General features: G+C 45.7%; 1 protein-coding gene across 4 annotated transcripts in view; it reads right to left on the bottom strand.

Moving 5' to 3' along the window:
- Positions 1-20150, bottom strand: part of rims2a (regulating synaptic membrane exocytosis 2a) — a gene marked incomplete at its 5' end in the record, with an annotated part of 141406 nt that extends 121256 nt beyond the window's left edge. For 2 of the 4 annotated variants that reach the window (XM_080540274.1, XM_080540273.1), the window contains 3 exons: positions 508-594; positions 1234-1266; positions 19981-20150. In XM_080540274.1, coding sequence (XP_080396400.1) covers positions 508-594; positions 1234-1266; positions 19981-20150 — 290 coding nt within the window. The remainder of the gene's footprint in view (positions 1-507; positions 595-1233; positions 1267-19980) is intronic. The other 2 variants (XM_080540280.1, XM_080540275.1) reach the window with 1 other exon arrangement.
- Between the last annotated feature and the right edge of the window lie 464 nt (positions 20151-20614).

Consider the following 20614-nt stretch of genomic DNA (forward strand, 5'->3'; position numbering starts at 1 on the left):
GGCCACACCAGCACATGCACAAGCAGCCAGAAACATGAACCCCTCTACTCCACTCTACGTCTGACAGACTCCTCATACTGTATCAAGACTGATCGACTGAGACCCTGGACGTCTAATGGTGTCTATTGCCTCTTACGTCATGCATCTCCCAGTCAAATGAAAGCAAAAGGTCCTTAAGATGTCACACTTTTCAATTAAGTAATTACATTTAGTACAGGGCATTAGGCAAATATATTTAATCCCTTTGCAATAATAATGTCCTCCATGTACTGTTTTAGCCCTATCCAAATGTAAGAGGCTATCAGTTGTAATCAAAAAACCCTAACAAAAAAGTTGTTACAGCATGGTAATGTATTTTCATGACAAAATAAATCTTTTTTAAAAATCTGACTGCATTCTGGGTACTGTAGTCCCTGACAGGTCAAACATACGTCACGCTCAGCCACTGGTCAGTATGGTATGTTGAAGCCCACTAGGAAGGGTTAGCAGTTGTCACGTCTTACTTACGCGTCAGGCTCCTTCTCATTTTGGGACTTTTGCTGCGGCTGAAGAACGTTATTTACCAGCTCAGTGATCCCGCTAAAGGGAAACCACCTGTTCAAATAAGCAAACAATGTGACCAAAACACCATAGAAAAGAAATAACGCACAAAAACATGGTCGTGAGACCTTAATTCTTCTAAAGGCAAGAGACCCAGCAAGGGTTAGAAAGAGAGTGGAAGCAGCAGGGACATTCACTGTCATCACAGCAAAGAGTGAGAGGAGACACCAGCGGAGAACGGCGATCAGAGGAACATCCACAGAGAACAACGACAACAACAGAGAACAGAGAAAGGAGAGGAGATAAGCGGGAAAGCTACAGCCAATGGAAATGGGAATTGCATCGAATGTTCAGCCGATAGGAGTGTAGTAGGAATGTTAAGTCATCATGTTTACATTTCATGTAGAGATTAGATCAAAAGTCGCCTCTTTCTTTTTTTTTATTGATAGATTTGATCAAAATGCAGGTAGCAGAATAGATGCATCCAGTCCACATGTGGATGAGGTAAGAAGCTGCGTGAAGCTCTCTTACAAGCAAGTCAATCAGAATGCAGATGACACACCGGGGGCAGCCAGATACCAAGGGAGGAGGGGCAAGGCCCGCTGATAGAGAGAAAGCCACATGAAGCACAGGGTACTAACCAACAGGAAGACGTGTCAAAGCCTAGAGCACTCTGGGTAATGTGTTACTTACTGTGCTGGCTGAGGCTTTTGCTCTTCTTTGACCCTAAAAAGATAAGTGTGCACAGCTCAGTGCAAACACAACACAAGGAGATGGAGAAAGCAATCAAAGGAATACAAACAAGACTGATATACAGTAAATGATAATGACGATTAAAAAAATGATTGATTTAGCTATTAGGTAGGTTATCAAGGCATTCATAGTGATGATGATGATGAGGTTGATGATGATGATGATGATGATGATTAAAAACACAACAATCAAAATCATAACATTTAAAATGACAGAACAAAATTAAGAATGGTTCGGAGGAGTTAAATGAAAACGATTGTAGCTTCATGTCAGCAAAATCATTTACCCCCTGGTTCAGGCAAAACTCACTTAACTGACTTATTCAAAGGAGACTCGAGAATCAGCTAAGAGTCTCATCAAACCACCTCGAACAACCATCTATCAATCATTTCTACACACTGCTACAGCAGACACCATGCTACAATGACTCATTTGGGGAGCATTGACCACTAAAAACACCAACTCAAATAAAGACGAGTAGGTATTGAACAAAAGTCAGTATTGTGACAACACCTTCAACACCAAACAAGATAGCCAGATGTGAAAATACACCCTTACAGCAGTAGTCAAGAGTCAAGAGTCAAGAGTCACTTTATTGTCCCATCACTGGGAAATTTGTATTGGGCTTACACCCCACAGCAGCCAACAAAGAGCAACAGACAATACAGGATATTAGCACACAAACAGAAGGCGGACCTGATTAAAACAAGAGTGGGAATAAAATGATAAGCAAGATAAGTTACATTCATCTGGTGCAGTTTAAAAGTTTAACAGAAACGGGAATAAAATAATTTTTAAATCTATTTAATCTAGCGCGGGGGACACACAGGACACCATCAGAACACACAAGCTCAGACAGTCTTCAACCGTTAACATGACTCACTTCCCCCATCATTTCCAGTGCTAAAAGTGATTGCAGCAACCGCAGCTTGGAATGGATGCTCCATCCCTGCCCTTCCTCCGACCACTGCTGTGCTGACAGGCCCCTGTCCATGTGAACACACACTACTTATCTCCCCAGTCTTTTTCCAGTGAGCCAGTCCATATTTATCTCCCCTGCGCTGCCCCCTGTGACCCCCAGCCCTACTCTTTATTGATCTCATCAGCTCTGTCTCTGTGGTTGCATTACAGCCCGTATATTTATCTGATCAAGCCTGGCTGGGACGACTGTGTGTGTGTGTGTGTGTGTGTGTGTGTGTGTGTGTGTGTGTGTGTGTGTGTGTGCGGTGTGTGTGTGTGTGTGTGTGTGTGTGTGCGTGTGTGCTGATGTACTCTTTCCCATGGAGCAGTTAAATGAATGAGTGTTAAATGTCAGAGCTGACGTATTTCTAAAGCTTCGCTGGCGGCCGGCGCAGCCTGGCGGAGTGAGTGACACCGTCTCTGTTTTACATCTCTTTAACCTGCACTTCGCTGAGCCGGGACCCAAACAGAATGAGGCGACAACACCTGATACATCAGGGGCGATCTCTGCTATTTAGAAACAACCTCTGTGTCTGTCTCTGTCGCCACGTCTATTGATTTTGATATCTTGATCTCTCTCGCTCTTTCAGGGCTTTTTTTGTTTTTTCTCTCCGTTTTTGACCCACTCCGTTTCACTTTGAAAATGGTGAGGAGAAATCCAGGTAGTATCACAATCTCGATGTTACACTGCTCTCTAGTGGACAGAAAAGTAGATGTGGACGTCTATGAGGACCGGATAAACACAAGAAATAAGTGATAAGTCATTTCCAGCACAAAGAGGGAAGGGTAGTACCAAGGTTGACTGGGGGGGATCTGATCTGGGATGTCCCTATCGGTAAATAAAAGACAACTCCAGAGAGACAGCCTAGCTGACACATCGGAGGTACGTGCCGGTGTTATGAGTGCTGGGTTCAGTCTCCCTCCTCTTATCCAGTCAGAGCAGCGCCCTGTGACATCAACACAGAAATGGCCCCCTCCTACCTTGCCGACCTCGTCCCCCTCCACACCCCCTCCCGTTGCCTCAGGTCTGACGACCAAACCACCCTCAAGACCACCAGGACCAATCTCCGGACCTGGGCTGATAGGGCCTTTTCAGCCGCAGCCCCGTCCCTCTGGAACGCCCTCCCCAACCACATCAGACAGGCCAACACCCTCCCAACATTTAAACAGGCCCTCAAAACCCACCTCTTCAAGCTCGCCTTCACCAGTTAACCCTCTCCCCCTCCCCTTCCCTATACTTTCTTTTATTTATTTTTTGTGTCTTTTTATTATTACTACTCGATCTTTTCAGCTTGTAAAGCATCTTTGAGTGTCTAGAAAAGCACTAAATAAGTCTAATGTATTATTATTATTATTATTATTATTATTATTATTAAATGATCAGTCAGCCCAGTGCACCCCAGACCAAGTGCTTCAGCATCTTAGGTGGTTTTCAATGGGAAGCATAGGCCCAGCCCTGACCCAAACCAGCTCAAACAGCGGAGAGAGAGAGAGAGAGAGAGAGAGAGAGAGAGAGAGAGAGAGAGAGAGAGAGAGAGAGAGAGAGAGAGAGAGAGGGAGTGTGGCTCTCTGAAACAGAGTGGAGTAGACCCTGCTGCTCCTCCCATGCAGACAGCATGACCATTCCCCCCAAAAACGGCCTGTCAACGGGAGTTCTGGAATGTTAAGAAGAACCGATAGATAAGAATGAATCTGGGCCTTCTCCGCACAGAAGACTGAGCTCTCTCACCTACAGTCTTGTTCCCAGACACTTCAGCACCCCGATGTGTGAACACGCTTCACACAATAGCTGGGGGGGGGGGACAAGGTTACCTCCAGACAGAGACACAAGAAGAGAACTTCCTCCTAATGCAGTGATGTCTGCAAGGACACTATCAGTACCACGACATTGCATATTATCTACCGTATTCCAGGAGAAGTGCTGTACTCGCAGAGTGTGTGTTCACCGTCTACTACCAGCGGTTAGATGACATTCCCCCCCCCGATCTGGGAATGGTCTCCAGGCTCTCTTCAGCTCCATGGCAGGGCGAGGGTTACGTAATGGAAGGACGTACAGTGGGTAAGTGTCTGTGAGCCCCAGGGCTCAGGGCTTCATGCCACAGGATGCTGTGATGACCACCTGTTCCTACTTCACACCTACAGCAGCCATTCAGCTTTATTCATCTTCAGCACGCCTGTCCAAGTCACACTTAGGTGGTGTGATTCAAACTGGCGAGGCCTGATTCTGACCCGTTGTGCCATTGACGGAAATATCAGGAGAGGTGTGTGGCGAGGGAGACAGCAATTTAGCGAAGCGATGATTCGTTCTAACTGTAAATCATGCTTCATCACAACCAGTTTAGTACAGGTGTAGTGAGCGACCACCTGAAGTCATAAGATAACACACATCCCAGCGCAGTAATCTCCTCCGGCTCTCCTCCTCCTCTGCTCCACTAAGGATCTACCCCTCTCTCTCTCTCTCTCTCTCTCTCTCTCTCTCTCTCTCTCTCTCTCTCTCTCTCTCTCTCTCTCTCTCTCTCTCTCTCTCTCTCTCTCTGTGCCTTCTCTAGGGTTAGAGGATGTCCATTTCTATGGTTTCTTATTATCTTTTACTCTCAACCTGCTCTCTCTCTCTCTCTCTCTCTCTCTCTCTGTGCCTTCTCTCGTGTTAGAAGATGTCCATTTCTATGATTTCTTATGATCTTTTCCTTTCTACCTGCTCTCTTTAACCCCCCCCCTCTCTCTCTCTCTCTCTCTCTCTCTCTCTCTCTCTCAGTGCCTACTCCTGAGCTGGGGTAGAGTTGGAGAAACACATCGATGTGACAGCTATACAGTGAGCCCTGAATCATCACATTCTCACATGCGGGGAACAAGGTTTTCGACATGTCATCGGCGCCTCTGCAGGTCCAACAGCAGCCAATACCCACCTAATAGCTTCTGATGGGCAGAATAAATAGAGCCACAGTCTCACTCTCTGTCATTCACAGGGAGAGGTAGTGTACAGTAGAAATACAGAGTGGCTGATTAATGTCAAGTGAAGGCTCCCAAAGAGAGCACTGTCATTCCTTCAGCTTCAAGTGTCTCTGGGACGTCACAAATAGGGCAAACAAAAGCCAAACAAAATGATTTGGATTCTACACTTGGCCTGAATGTGTTTTAGTTTCCCAAGAGAATAAACACAGACTACAGGTATGAAGTGTTGGATAATACCCACACTACCTCTCTGACATCATTCAACTCCATTGAAATAGGTATGGCCGCCGTAGACGCACAGGGATGGATTGAGTACATGTGACCCCATGTAGTCAAGGTGCATGAAGTGAACATCTGTTCACATGCCTCTTCCAGAATAGACGGGATGTCACAACACAAACAGTGAAGCGATAATGTCATCGTGTAGAGGTGGTGACACTGGTGTGTCTTATTTAGGTCTGGGAAACACGATACATTCACTGTCAGTCAAGCCGGACGTTTGATTCTATGGAGCAACATGACACAGTTCACATCCAGGCCCGGGGAGGTGTACTGTACACCGTTGGTCTGAGTACCTCGGTCTTAATCTAAATCGCAAGGAAGAATCATCGTCTGTTGCTGTGATTCTACTCTGTCCAACACTCCAGCTAAAAAGCTACCCACGTTAGATACTCTCTGTCCCTCACGTGCCTCAAATCGAGAGAAAACTGAAAAAGGTCAAAACAAGTAAGTCAGGTCAAACTCTCAAAATCCTTGAGATTTCAGAGAAAGAATACATTTACATTTACATTTTTGGCATTTAGCAGACGCCTTATTCCAAAGCGACTTACAAACGATACATCAGACTAAGCAAGTAAATCATCAATTCACCAGTCGTAGCAGGAAGAGTAATCGAGCTCAGGCCAAGGGCCATTGAGAGTCGTCGTGATAGAAGAAGACAGTACAAGGGAGGGAAGTAGACATTTTAGGAAACACAGTATAGGGGGAAGCAGGTGTCTCAGGAGACACAGTGCTGGGGGGTAGTAGATGTCTCAGGGGGAGCAGTTAAGATGTAACCTGAAGAGATGGGTCTTCAGTCTCCGACGGAAGATTGGGAGTGACTCTGCAGTTCTGACAGCCTCCCCGCTGGTGGAAGCTCATTCCACCAGCGGGGAGAGGTAAACAAACGGTAACAAACCAGACAAAAGATCCCCTAAACTTCATTCACATCCTCTTCATCACATAGTGGGTTGCTACACTGAGTCTTCCCACCAGCGGGCGCCCCACTGCCTGAGCTGACGCAGGCACAGACAGCTTCTCCCTGTTACTGAGCTGCTACCACATGCCACCCAGGGCATCATTACTTCCCAATTACACCTCCTCCCCGGCCCAAAGTGTGCTGGGCCAGCCCAGCCAGTCAATCTAGCATGTCTTAATTCCACCCTTCTTTCTATTCCTCTTTCTCTCTCTCTCTCTCTCTCTGTCTCTCTCTCTCTCTCTCTCTGTCTCTCTCTCTCTCTCTCTGTCTCTCTCTCTCACTCTCTCTCTGTCTCTCTCTCTCTCTCTCTCTCTCTCTCTCTCTCTCTCTCTCTCTCTCTGTCCCCCCCCCCTCTCTCTCTCTCTCTCTCTGTCCCCCCCCCCTCTCTGTCTCTCTCTCATCCTATGTGTGAGAGATCTGCTCAGAAGCACTTATACTTTTCCCTTCCTTTCTCAAGTCCACACAGAGGGTGGTGGCGCAGCAGAGAGGATTGTGGGATACAGTCAGATGCAGCGTCCTCGGGGCGAGTGTGACTTTACACTGGTTATCAACAGTAAATGAAACAGACCTCTCAACATGGGTTCCAAGTTCCAACTTTAACCGTTCACATCGTCATTACAGCGCAAGTCTATATCCATACAGTAGACTGGTTATGTTCCAGCTTTATGTAACACACCCTTCCACATGGAAGTTACAGCTTGTGATGGGACCCTGAAACATTTCTCATTTTGAGCATAATTCACTTATATTAAATCTTTATTTCATTCCATTTATAATAGTAATTGTTTGTCCCACCGCACAGAGCATTGCTTCTGGAATTAGCCTTGAACATTCATTCTGTCACATTCTAAACCCGAGTAAGGCTAGCATCCCACTTCATTGTTTTAGACAGAGACAGATAATGTAGTCTTGGCACCACTACTATGGAGGTGCTCATGACTAGCAGCTCAGGCGCTTCTGATAATTGGATCAAGGGTATAATCAGGATCAACATGTAAATGCCATACATTGATAATGAACTCTAACACACAAGTAGGTATGACTGCCAAGAGCCGAAGTCAATACATACCATCAGCCACTTTACAGGCATCTTCAACCTGGGGTTGGAGTTTGAGTTGAATAACCGACTGACTTGTGTGATAACACTTCATTCACGATAACTTTTAAACACATTATGTTGTACAATATATGTCTAACAAGTAGTGTGTCAACAGCTACTACTGTAGGATGATTTATTTGAGTTATTTACTTTACTTTACTATTATTATTGTGATGTTGTATCTGAATGCTGCAATGCCAAAGTTGAGGAACCAAAGCCAAAGAGTTTTACTCTTGTGTTCTTGTAGAACAAGACGTAATACAAGCGATTCTGGTTCTGATTCTGATCTAATACCAGGGGCTTATGCGTCACACACAGAGTGTAAGTGAGAGAGACTGGTGGCTGAGCTATGGGTCTTAAGGGTCTCAGGTGCCAGTTTACTAGTGGGTGGACAGAACAAACCTTTACGGACCTAGCGACGGCACAGTGAAAGCAACGACAACAAACAACAAAACGTCACCCCAAAACCCTGTGTGGACCCATGCCTCCTTTTCACTCCTCCAACCAGTCCAATCTCTCTCCACTGGAGCCTGCAGAGTGTACACCCAGCTGGAATGAGCGTGACCGGGGCAGTGCTATCTCTCTGGGTAAAAAAAAAGAAATCCCACATGGTACTATGCAGTACCTGGAGAAGTCTGAGAGGAAAGGCTTTCTAAAAATAGAATCTCATTTAAAGACAGCAGATTAAGTCCCGGGACACCTGTTCATTATGGCTTTTTTGTGAGAAGGTTTTTGGGAAGTACTACTTAACACTTCCCCCCCCCCTTAAAGAGGATTATGGGTAGGGGGTAGAGAGAGCTGATAACTTCTCCTGGCACTCTGCACTGGCACATTGTGATGGGTAGCAGAGAGGGGGGGGGGGATGGGGGTGGTGAGTACTTCCTGGTCTATAGGGGGCACAGCATCAGCTGCGCCTTACATTGTTAGTGATAACGCAGCACATTTATCCGAATGAACAATCCATCACTGATTCTACACATCCTGACCGTCGACTCCTAATCATATGTGATTGTCAGACAGAGTTGGCAGAAGGATTTCGTGAGCAGCGGGGGAACTGGCTAATCTGTGGCCAAATATAACTAAAAATCCATCTGTGTGCACAGATTACCTGCCAGGATTCAATTGAGCTGCCCCATATCTCCCCTCCTGAGATATTTCCAAGTGGCAAGGAGTCAGCTAATCAGCTAGCAGGCCCACACATTCACAAGTTCCTATTCACACTGAGCCCCGACATCGCCTCCTCCACCAGACTAGCATGAAGACACAACAGGGCCTACTGTACACAACAGTCTGGAATGAGGAAGTTAGAACACAAGGGAAACACAGTTTCTACAGTACCTTAGTGTTGGAGAGGGTTTGATAAACACTGTGTAGTGTAGGTCAACATCTACTGTATGGGAAGGCTATGTGTGGTCGTGTGTGTGTGTGTGTGTGTGTGTGTGTGTGTGTGTGTGTGTGAGTGTGTGAGTGTGTGTGCGCATGTGTGTGTGTGTGTGTGTGTGTGTGTGTGTGTGTGTGTGTGTGTGTGTGTGTGCGCGCACGTATGTGTGTGTGCGCGCGTGAGCTAGCTGGCCTGCCTGCCTGCCTGCCTGCCTACATTATTCAACCTGACACAGATACATTTCATTGTGGCTGCGATCAGCAATTTCTTGGCAACTGACATTGTCCCATGTTGATGTTACATCTCTGCACACACACACACACACACACACACACACACACACACACACACACACACACACACACACACACACACACACATATAGGCCTACAGCTGAACAGCCCTAGTGGGAATAGCAACCAGGCCCTGAACTCCAGCCCAGGGAAAACATATTTAGGCTGGCTCATTGTTGTTGTGCCTGAGAGGCCACAGGAGCGTCTAGTGCAGGAGGAGGTGGGCAGTGCTGGAGCAGCACTGGAGCGGCTGTGTCTCACAGCAGGTTATAATAATAGCCTGCATGGCTAACAATAGAGGTAATGGATACCCTGGCTCTTGTTGTGCTGGACAATTTCCTGTCCCAATTCATTGCTAGCACGTCACTATGGGCTTGCTTAACTAAATTGCAAACATACACACACCCATACACACACACACACACACACACACACACACACACACACACACAGGGACAGGGCTACCCGATACCTCCCCTCAGGACTTGACCCGCCCTCATCATGGTTCAAAAGTCCTGCTGCACCTACTGTAGCCTATATATAATGCACACAGACAGATGCACGCCACCGGGAGTCCAACTCATAAAAGAACCCGTTGACATTGTATTACTGTACTAGAACAAGATCCCATCTGTCCCGTGGTGTTACGTCCTTATAGGACAAAAGAAATCACGGCATTCCCCTGCATTAGTTGGTCCCTTGCATTAGTCGGCCATTAGTGCCCCCCCCCCCCCCCCCCACACACACACACACACACACACACACACACACACACACACACACACACACACACACACACACACACACACACACACACACACACACACAGAGGGATAACATAACCACATTAAAGTTGCCCTGCCTGGATGTAAACAACACAGCCCTGCAATGCCCAGGACATATACAGAATGCCTTCCATCCCTGATCTCACTGGGTGGAACTAAAACACGTCTATGTTTCACAGGGGACTATTCTAAAATGTAACTCGCTTCATGTTCCCTCTACCAACCCCTCCAGCCCATCTTAGTGTATTCATGGTTAAGGTGGGGCGAGATTAAAAACACACACACACACACACACACACACACACCCTAAGTACTGTAGTACTGTAGTACTGTTTGCACTGTGTACAGTAATGTACTGTATGTTCCAGTGTAGGTTACATAAGGGGCATAAATTCATTAGTAGTTCAGAACATAATAACGATTCTTCTCCATCCTCTCTGTTTCTGTCAATCAGTGTCCATTGTAATCTACCTTAACACCAGCAATCCACTAAATGTGAGGCCTCATCATCCCTAAAGCATCACTGATATCTACCAACATGACCGGACTATAACAACAATAAATGTTGATGAAAATAGGATCGGATACCATAGGATTTATTCAAGGGTTAGGGTTACGAGAAAACCTTCCTGTGCTCATATCGGTGAGCATTTGAAAAGTGTTCAGTAAACGTGATAATATCAGGTCATGGAATTGTGCACAGTATCAAGTGCTAATGGTGCACCATAGACCTAACTTACGGTGTGCTACACATCTCTGTGCCGTGCGATAAGTTCTCTGTTGATATCTGTGTCTTGTTCTGTGCGATCATGAAACAGACATGCAGAGAGCCACAGATTCCCTAACAAGGGTAACGTCGTTTCTAAAGAATGTGATTAGTCATTGCATGAGCACATGTACGTTTTTTCAACGTTACATAACAGCCTCTTTGGTCAGGCCTCTGTACAGCTAATGGCCATTATTTACCAGAGATAGTACTGTATATAGTACGTAGGGTGTGTGTGGTGTGTGTGTGTGTGTGTGTGTGTGTGTGTGTGTGTGTGTGTGTGTGTGTGTGATATGGGAAAGGGAGGGGCACAATTGCTTATTGAAAGCGTTGGGTGTTTTCGTGGGGGCCTGCCACACAAAAGAGTGATAGGAAGCACAAGCAGACAGCACATGTTTTGTTGAGTCACCAGCTAGCACCTGCTCCAACCAGCTGAGTCCTGAATGAGCAGCATGTGCACACAAACACACACACACACACATGGACACACGCGCACGCACACATACACACAGACACACACACCGCAAGGTCGTGCGCAAGAGAAAACATACCCACATCCGTTGTAATCATGTTCTCTCCGTTGTGATTCTGCTTCAGACCTCAACATGCATACAGTGTACTAATAACTGTTCACTCAAGCCGTATCAATGTAAAAAATAAAAAAAGATGGTATGGTATCATGTATTGAGGTCTAATATCAACCTGGTTACGGTTGAACTCAGTGGCTGAAAGTCCCATTCCCCTGGGTCACGTGACCATGCAGAGGCCTGATGAAATTATGACTCAGAAGCTGATTAATCTCCAACAAGCTCAATGTTCAGAGGGCTGTAGTAGTTCATTGACTTTGGCCCGTACCTTTATTCCTCCGTCTATTTGCAGTAGCTAGAGACACGTTTCCATTAGTCTGTTATAATATGAGCCATGTGTTTGCACAGTAGAAAGAAAGACCTGAAGGTAGAGACTGGGACTCGACTCGAACATTTTCTCCGGGATGTCAGTTAGCTCTCTTGACGGCGCAGTGTGGAACGAAAGTCTTGTGTCTGACAGCATTCTGGGCTTCTCAAAGAAACAGGAAGTGTTCTGCGAAGCAGCCCCAGAGTTGGAGGTAGCCCAGCGTATTGTTAAGCAGCCTGTCAGCTCTCCTGCCTGCCACTGGAGAACGCCGAACGTGTCCCGTGCTATTTATAGTCCCAATAACAGCATGAGGGTTCTCACTCTTTGTGTGCAATCAGCTTGAGATGAACTGGTGCCACTAACCACCTTCACTCACACACGTCTATACAGGCTCTAAAAATAGCCCATCTCTCTGGCCACATTCACACACGCACACACACTCACACATGCACACACACTCACGCACACACACACACACACACACACACATGCATGCACGCATGCATGCACGCACGCACACTCACACACGCGCACACACTCACTCACGCACTCACGCACACACACACACACACACACACACACACACACACACACACACACACACACACATACACATACACACACTCAAGACGCCCTTGCTGTATTGTACATAATAGAGAGATGCCTTTTCCCTGACCTTTCAGAGTTCAGAAATCATAAAACAAGCCCTGGGGGAATCTCAACAGTGAAAAAAATGGGAACATAGGAATCTCTGACTCTGGACATCTGCAATGACAAAACTAAATGACTTTTAAATGATGTCACCACCTCCATAGTATCCTTTAAATCACCATAGGACACTGTGGGATCACAATGACACACTCCACACACTACAACACGGCTTTTGGTTTGTATAAAACTAGCATCTTCATTTTGGACGGAAAACTACTACTGCAAAAATGAGCATACTGATGTGATTGACCTTATTGATGGGACATATAGGATTATATACAGTTATTGTATATGGTCCTGGCTACTGGATAGATGCACATGTTCTTCTCAGTGGCTTGGGTTTCACTGGCCCGGTCTGCAGCCATGTTTCTTCTGTTAGTAACTGCTAGTAACTCTACTACTCCGAGGTGATGGAGACTGGGGATAGGCAATAAAAGTGATAAACAGCGTGTCTCTCCCGCTTTCTCCTTCACTCTCACTCTCTCTTTCTCTCACTGTTCCCTCCCTCTCTTTCTCTCTCCATTCTTCCCCCACCCCCACCCCGTCTCTCTCTCTCCCCCACAGCCCCTTCACAGTAGTGCTGACTGCCTGCTCTCCAGCCGCCCAGGCTGCCCTCTCCCAGCATGCTCTCCTCTCAGAGAGAGGCTTATGTAAGAGTGTTACGCCAGGAGCTGCTGTGTGAGCTGTGCTCTGCTTGGGCCCGGGCCTCGCTTGCCTCTGCCTGGTTCTCTGGCTCTGGTTCTGTCAGCCACACGTAGTACATGTGCATACAGCACTCTGGTCCCCACCTCCCACTGAGAGACAGTGTCTGACCCGTCTGACGAAAAAGGCTACATTTGACTTCACCCAAATCTTTCCAGCAGGGGAAAAGGGAGCTTATCACTTAACACTTTTGGGGCGAGATGTGGACTCTTTTTGTCTTGTTTATAGCAGGACTTCCAGGTGTCCATAGAAAAGAATTGTACTCGGGGCACACTCTTGTGTTTCAATATTTGAAAACTGTAACACAAAACCAACCATGTCCATTAAGCGTTATGAGGAGGAGGAGAAACTGTTTACAATAGAACAACAAAGACTCCACGCAGATGCAGTCAAAAAAAACGGTTCAATCCCACATGCATAGTCAACGTTTTTTTCATCGTTCGTCAACAAGGGCAATTGAATTCACAATCGGGACAGGAAAATCCCTTGAAACTTTCCCAGTAGAGAAGAGAACGGAATATATGCATAATGTGGACAATGCTGACTAATGCAGATATGTTGTTAGAACAAAGCGTTGGGAGACAATGGGCTCGTGGGCCTGTTAGCTGGGGCCCAGCGGAGCCTGTGTTGTAGATGACGAGCTGATTTCCCTGTCAATGGGACTCCTGTCTGTCATATTATCAGCAGCAGCAGCCCGGCCTCCAGATAGCATCTCAGACGTCAATGCCTCCCTCTACACACTGACATTCAGCCAGCTCACTAAACGACACAGGCCATGGCCGCTCCAGTGTGGAGCTACATGGGCTTGAATACACCATAGCGGTGATATATATGAATGAAACACCTACAAATAACCAATTAGGGGTTGTCAGGTCAATTCTTACAAAGGTGACATGTACTTAGGAAGTTTGCTTTCAATAGATGAGGACAGAATCTATTTTCACATTAAGACATCCACCCAGTGTAAATCCTCTCGTATTGTCCGTAAAAGAATTTGCTTTCGTTTATAGCGAGTCCATTCAATGACAATTGAATGAGAATTACCTTAAAGCACTAAAGTTAGTGTGGAAGAAAATCGGAGAATATAGTGAAATGGAGAGAGAGCTATAAGGAGAGAGATGAGTAGAAATGCTGCATTATAATGAAGTAAATTATTAGAAATGCTGTATTATAATGAAGTAATGATGACAGACCACACTGCCAGATTTGGTATTCCAGTGCAGCTGAGCCAACCTATCAGCATGCCAACCTTGCCTTAACCAAAACGCATTGTTACTTTAATTAGCATGCTGTATTCATTTGGCGTGCATTCTGCTTTATGGAGTCAAGACAGCATCCTCTCTCTCTCTCTCTCTCTCTCTCTCTCTCTCTCTCTCTCTCTCTCTCTCTCTCTCTCTCTCTCTCTCTCTCTCTCTCTCTCTCCCCCTCTCTCTCTCTCTCTCTCTCTCTCTCGCGCTCTCTCTCCCCCTGGGGGAAAGTGGTGGGGGATGGGGAGTCTCTGGAAGGCTCATGACAGAATCTGCTCATCGCATGGTAAAGCGAACCGAGCGAGCGCATGTCTACATTGTCCAGTGGGAAGCTTTGGAGCGATGCACACGCGCCTTCCTCGCCTCACTAAACAACCATACAGCAGATCTCTTCTTCTTCTGTAGAGGAGGAGCCTCCGCGGCTTCCTGGAGCTGCTGTGAGCTCATGCCCTCTGGGGACTCTCCTACTCCCCTCAACACAGCCCCACTCTCCCCCCTGACCTCAGCTGGTGCTCTGCTCTCACTACTCTCTACTCTCTCTCTACTCTCTACTCTCTACTCTCACTCTACTCTCTACTCTCTACTCTCTACTCTCTACTCTCTACTCTCTACTCTCTACTCTCTACTCTCTACTCTCTACTCTCTACTCTCTCCTCTCTACTCTCTACTCTCTACTCTCTACTCTCTACTCTCTACTACTCTCTACTCTCTACTCTCTACTCTCTACTCTCTACTCTCTACTACTCTCTACTCTCTACTCTCTACTCTCTACTCTCTACTCTCTACTACTCTCTACTCTACTCTCTACTCTCTACTCTCTCTCTCCTCTGTGGCCCTGTGAGATGAATGGCCAGCCGGGACAGAGGTCTGGGAAATCAATGACATTGCTGTACTAAAAATACTGACACAAAAGAAAGCTAATTCTAGGTCAAACCTCTTCATGAGATCACAACCCCACCCCACCCCTCCCCCACCCCCCAACCCCCGGTCCCCAAAATCCACACATCATGAACAGATCACACATCAGGGTTTACAGAAGTAGTGTGTTTTTCTTCACATCGAGTAGCAAAGGCTGACAACCAAACACACACTGTGTTCTGACCAATATCTGAAACAAGGATTTCTCAGGCCCAGGGAGTATAGTATTACTTCACTGTAATGTGTAGGTTGTGAAGACAAGCAGGGGGGATGGGAGTATGGGCTTGGGTTCATGCAGAAGGATCAGTCGACGTAGCCTAGCATTTGACTGCAAATTACAGTCGGCATGCTAACATGAATCATTAACAACTCTGCACAGGAGGGCCTCGCCACGCTGGGTCCTTGGTGGAGGGAGATAGAGAGAGGAGGCACCAGGGGCATCATCAATGGCCCCGCTATCTGGGTAAAGATCGGGCAGGTAGGGGGGTGGGGGAATGGGGGCCCAGTGGTAGACGGCTTAGCCCCAGAATAGCGCTGGCTCGGTGGGAGTCTCTCACATGAGGCAGGCGGTGTAATTAGGGCTGTCAGAGGAGGCCCCGTGCTGGGCCAGGGGACACCTTAATGAGTCACCCCACAAGACGAATGGCAGAGGAGGGGGGCGCAGCCAGGAAGACAGGGGTCTCTGGCACTCATGGATGGAGCGAACAGGAACTCTCTGGGGAACATGGACCCTCTGACGCCCTCTGGATCAAGGTCTGACACCCTCTGCATCAGGGTCTGACACCCTCTGGATCAGGGTCTGACACCTTCTGGATCAGGGTCTGACACCCTCTGCATCAGGGTCTGACACCCTCTGGATCAGGGTCTGATACCCTCTGGATGTGGGATCTGACCATTGGATCTGTCTGTCTGTGGGATACAGAATGTTAGGCTGAGAAGGGGTCCCAGATATGTCATTACTGGAATACTCAGAGGTTCACTGGTGCATGGAAAGCTGACCGACTACCACGGTACATTCTGTTTGAAGTTACAATGCACCTGGAGCGATGGTTAATTGGAGTAGTGTGCACTATAATAATTCCATATTGCATCACTTCGTTTTGGCGGTGTACTTTAATTAGCCTCTCAGTACATTTACGGATATTTCCGTGAACAAAAGAAGCTAGGGAGTTAGTGATTGCTATAATAAGAGCTAATGCCTTTTAGCTGTAATGAATTACATTGCAAACAAATTAAGAATCTAGCTATAAGGAAGTGTACAGTATTGGTCAATGTAGGAAATTAAAGTTACATCAAGTGTGTAAATCACTAAAACCTGACCATTAATGGGCTCTTAATTCAAATGGTACATTGTCTGAAAATATCAATATGCAAGTCCTGTTTCACTAAAAGCCTCCTCTCACCCTTCAAAGTGGGATTGCTCTTTGTCTTAATACAAAAATATATATGTTAAATATATATGTTCTTATTATAGAGGGAAGAAAAGGTGACTCCTGACTCCTGGGACATGGAATCCATCCATGCATTGCAGTGCAATTTAGCAGCATGGAAAGGAAATGACATAGAGGTCTGTTCTATCTACACACTGTTGGGATGTGTAAGACATAGCAGTGATAATATGTAGACAGACAAGGAACAACACACACACACACACACACACACACACACACACACTCAGTCCATAGCCTCAGTAAGAGATGCTCGCAGAAGAAGTGGGGAAGACTGGAAAATGACATGCGAGTCAGCAGTGCTCTCTCCCTTCCTCTGGATTTTCTGCCATTCTCTTTGTAGCACCTCCAGTGAGATGACAGCGAGTTGGCAAGCCCTCCAGCTGGAGGCTTCTCTCCCTTCCATTCTCCCAGGATTCCCTGTATTAGATTACAGCCTCCGACGTGTGCTTTCAAACCCCCTCTTTCCAGAAAAGCATTCCAGCCCCAGGGTGCCATAGTAACAATAAAACTGCAGAGGCTAGGGGGATCGTGTGGTGCGTCCGCCAGTGCTAAAAATCTCATTAGACATCAGTTAAGCAATTAACCCATGTGCTCCTGACCATGGCTGCCCAGACTACGCCTGGTCACAAATAAAACTGCTGAGGACTGTACATCTTGTTCTAGACAGACATTTAGAAGGGCTCAAATTATCGCTATTCAGGTAAAATGACACAGCCATTTTAAGGAATACCGTCAAAATACAGTAGCTTTGTAGCCAACCCTGCAAAATCCACTTCCTATTTTGCTTAGGCTACATATTATCTTAATAATAATAATAATAATAATAATAATAATAATAATAACTTGGATTCGTATAGCGCCTTTCATAAAACCCAAGGACGCTTAGGGACACTTATCTTAATGCATATGACTCCGTTGTTCAGCAATAAGGGGTTCACATTTGATGGTATGCAGTATAAGATCATAATACTCTATTTCATTTTTTGATGTGTTTAAAAAGGTAGTTTGATATCTTCACTCAACATGCTTGGTGACAGCCCTAAAGCGAATAGCTGCTGCATACAGCATCCCATCCTTTGGTACTTCTGAGATAAGATCCTAGGTAACTGAGGCATGCGAAAGAACAAGGCGAAACAGGAAACATGATACACCGATACAAACAGACTACATGTTTCAGCATTAGACACAAAAGATCTGCTTATCACTCCGAAGCATTGCATATTTACTACGTGTGTGTCTGTACATGGTTAACAGTAGACACAGCGACAATGTTCTTATAAGGAGCCATTCCTACTGCACATGCTCAGTCATGCTAGGCTTTGACATCACTGCCAGCCTGCGAGTGACTAAAGCTGACAATCTCTTTACCTCAGAGAGGGAGAAATACAAAAAGCACTCAGCTATGGGAAAAAATAGGCATGATTCACACACGCTACCCAACTGAGGTGGCCATTTCTTCGAGTCCATGAGTCATATTTACCACAGTATTGCTCCACTTCCTTTCCATTAGAAAACCCAACTGCTAATATTTACCTGATGATGGAAAACAACAGCTTTAATGCCCCTAAAAAGCCTCCATGAGTCTCTGGCACATGGCCATGACAGTCTTTCAGTGTATTTTAGACAAGGCTTGCCAGCTGGAGCACCAAAAGGCTCTCTTGATAAACGTGCCTGTTAACACCTGAACCACTGCACAAGGTCCCAAAGGAAACACTTCCTATAAAACAGTGTTTTAGGGAGAGGAAAGGATACTAAATAAGAAGTCTCAACATGCTCCGTTTATTACTTATTGGCAGACATGTAATGTACGAAACTGTCATTCTTGTTTAATTAGAACATTGTCTATGATGCTACGGTCTGACATTGTAGGCCTTAAGGTAATAAGATATGACTTGTAAATCCTTTATCTATAAGTAGTAGACTTAAACAGCGCGTCTCTATCACACTCTCACTTTTGAGGTACAGGATGCTATGCTTAGGTACAGGCTTCCATCAATGGTTATATTAGCAAAACTAAAATGTGTCTGAGAGACCACATGAGCATATCAAGAATATAATTAAGTCAATCAATTAAGTCACTTACTGGATCATCAACTCAGGATGCTACACCTTAGAACAGCGAATCAGGGTTATTACCAGTAATAATAGATAAACTAATTAAAAACAATATCCTCAAAACGTCAACGAACCAGATGAGTCAAGGCTTACTGTTACCTAAATGGTTACTTCTAATTGTATAAATCTATACAATAAATAACTATGCGAAACACGAGGACATGGTTGTAAAGTTTCAGGATGGGGATGCTATATTGTATAAACTAATACGATAATATTTGCTAATACAGGGGAAAGCGTTGTCAAAAGTATGTCAATAATCATACACAAGCATTCGGGTAATAGCAACATTCATTCTACACGCGTGGTCGAAAACTCCGCTCCACCTTAAACCACGGGTGCGTTCGTAAATTCGCTCTGGAAATCTGATTAGCACTCATGGAATGCCTCTCGTCCAATCATATTACTCGGTCGCTCTATGACGTCGTATCCAGTGTGCGCTCCCGCGCTCTCATAGCAAATGTACGAACGCAGCCCACATTGGACAGCGCAGTGGTGCTGAAACGCTCCAAGCGACATCTGCACACAAGTGAGGGAAATGCTACAGCGTAGCCCTAGAAATAACGTTGGATTCATATTCGCCATGTGCAATTATTACACTGAACACATCAAACGATCTCCTGAAACCACGTTCTTCCATCATTGAGGGATACATGTGATAGAAAAAAAGGAGTTGGTATGATTTTTACGCGAAGATGGCGCCCGCGTTGCTAACGTACCCAACCCAAAGCCAACAGAGTGAGCAGGCCGCTTTGCATACTAGGATTTAAATGCATAGCTTATATACTGTCGAAAGACATTAAAGGATGCCCAGCACCAAATCCTATGACAGCTCACCAGAGAGCATCGACCAGGATATCAGTCAACCAAAAGATTTATCACCGTACACTGTGTATATTATCCCTAACATTAATTAATAGAAATCAGACAATTCTTAAACGCTATTAGATTTTAAGGGACAGTGCAGTGGTGACAGTCATAAACATCCTTTCTCAGTGGCCTATTATTACACAATTGAATAGAAATGTAGCCCAGTATTCGCTCGACGTAACCCTGCAATGTGATCATCATCATCAGCTCGCAACAACCAGTTACAACAGGGTTACCCCTGCACAGCTGACAGGTCTGTCCACTCTCTCACGTCCAAAAACATTTGGGCGATTCATAATGGCTTACTTTAGCATTGACTGTTCCTTCTCCTCTTCCTTTTTCTGTCGGTCCATGACGCCGAGGATGATCTTCCTCTCCTCCTCGGTGAGGTGGCTGAGGTCCGGCAGCTCCGGTGGGTCGCCCGCCGCCGCTGGAGGAACGGCAGGGCCGCCCCGGGGCCCGAGTGGAGCAGACATCTTTAGACACAATTGCTAAAAAAAAAAGATCAACAACCAGTGACAGAAATAGACTTAATTTTAAACAGAATAGAGAGCTGCCAAATTGCAAAACATGTTGATTGTTACTTTCTCCGATATTCCATTCTCAATATTCATCATGGATAGGAGTGTTCATCATAACCATAGCCTGCAAGACATTTCCATTGGATTTCTTACACATTATTCTCACGCATGCTGCATGCAGTTATATTAAGACAAAACGTGAATTTGTATATACTTAAAAGCCTGAATGCTTTCCATGTATCTATATAGAAAGCCCTAAGAAATGTTGGTTGGCATTATGATGTACAAATAGAGGCAAATGGAATTGGTGATCATCAGCCACGGGGAAGACAACAAGACATCAGAGAATCGCCTATTACACACACAGGTTTTCAAAAGCTCCCCGATTCCAATATGAAAAATAAACTGGAGATGGTAGA

This window comes from Nansenia antarctica (genome assembly GCF_963989245.1).
Source record: "Nansenia antarctica genome assembly, chromosome: 10".
NCBI lineage: Eukaryota > Metazoa > Chordata > Actinopteri > Argentiniformes > Microstomatidae > Nansenia > Nansenia antarctica.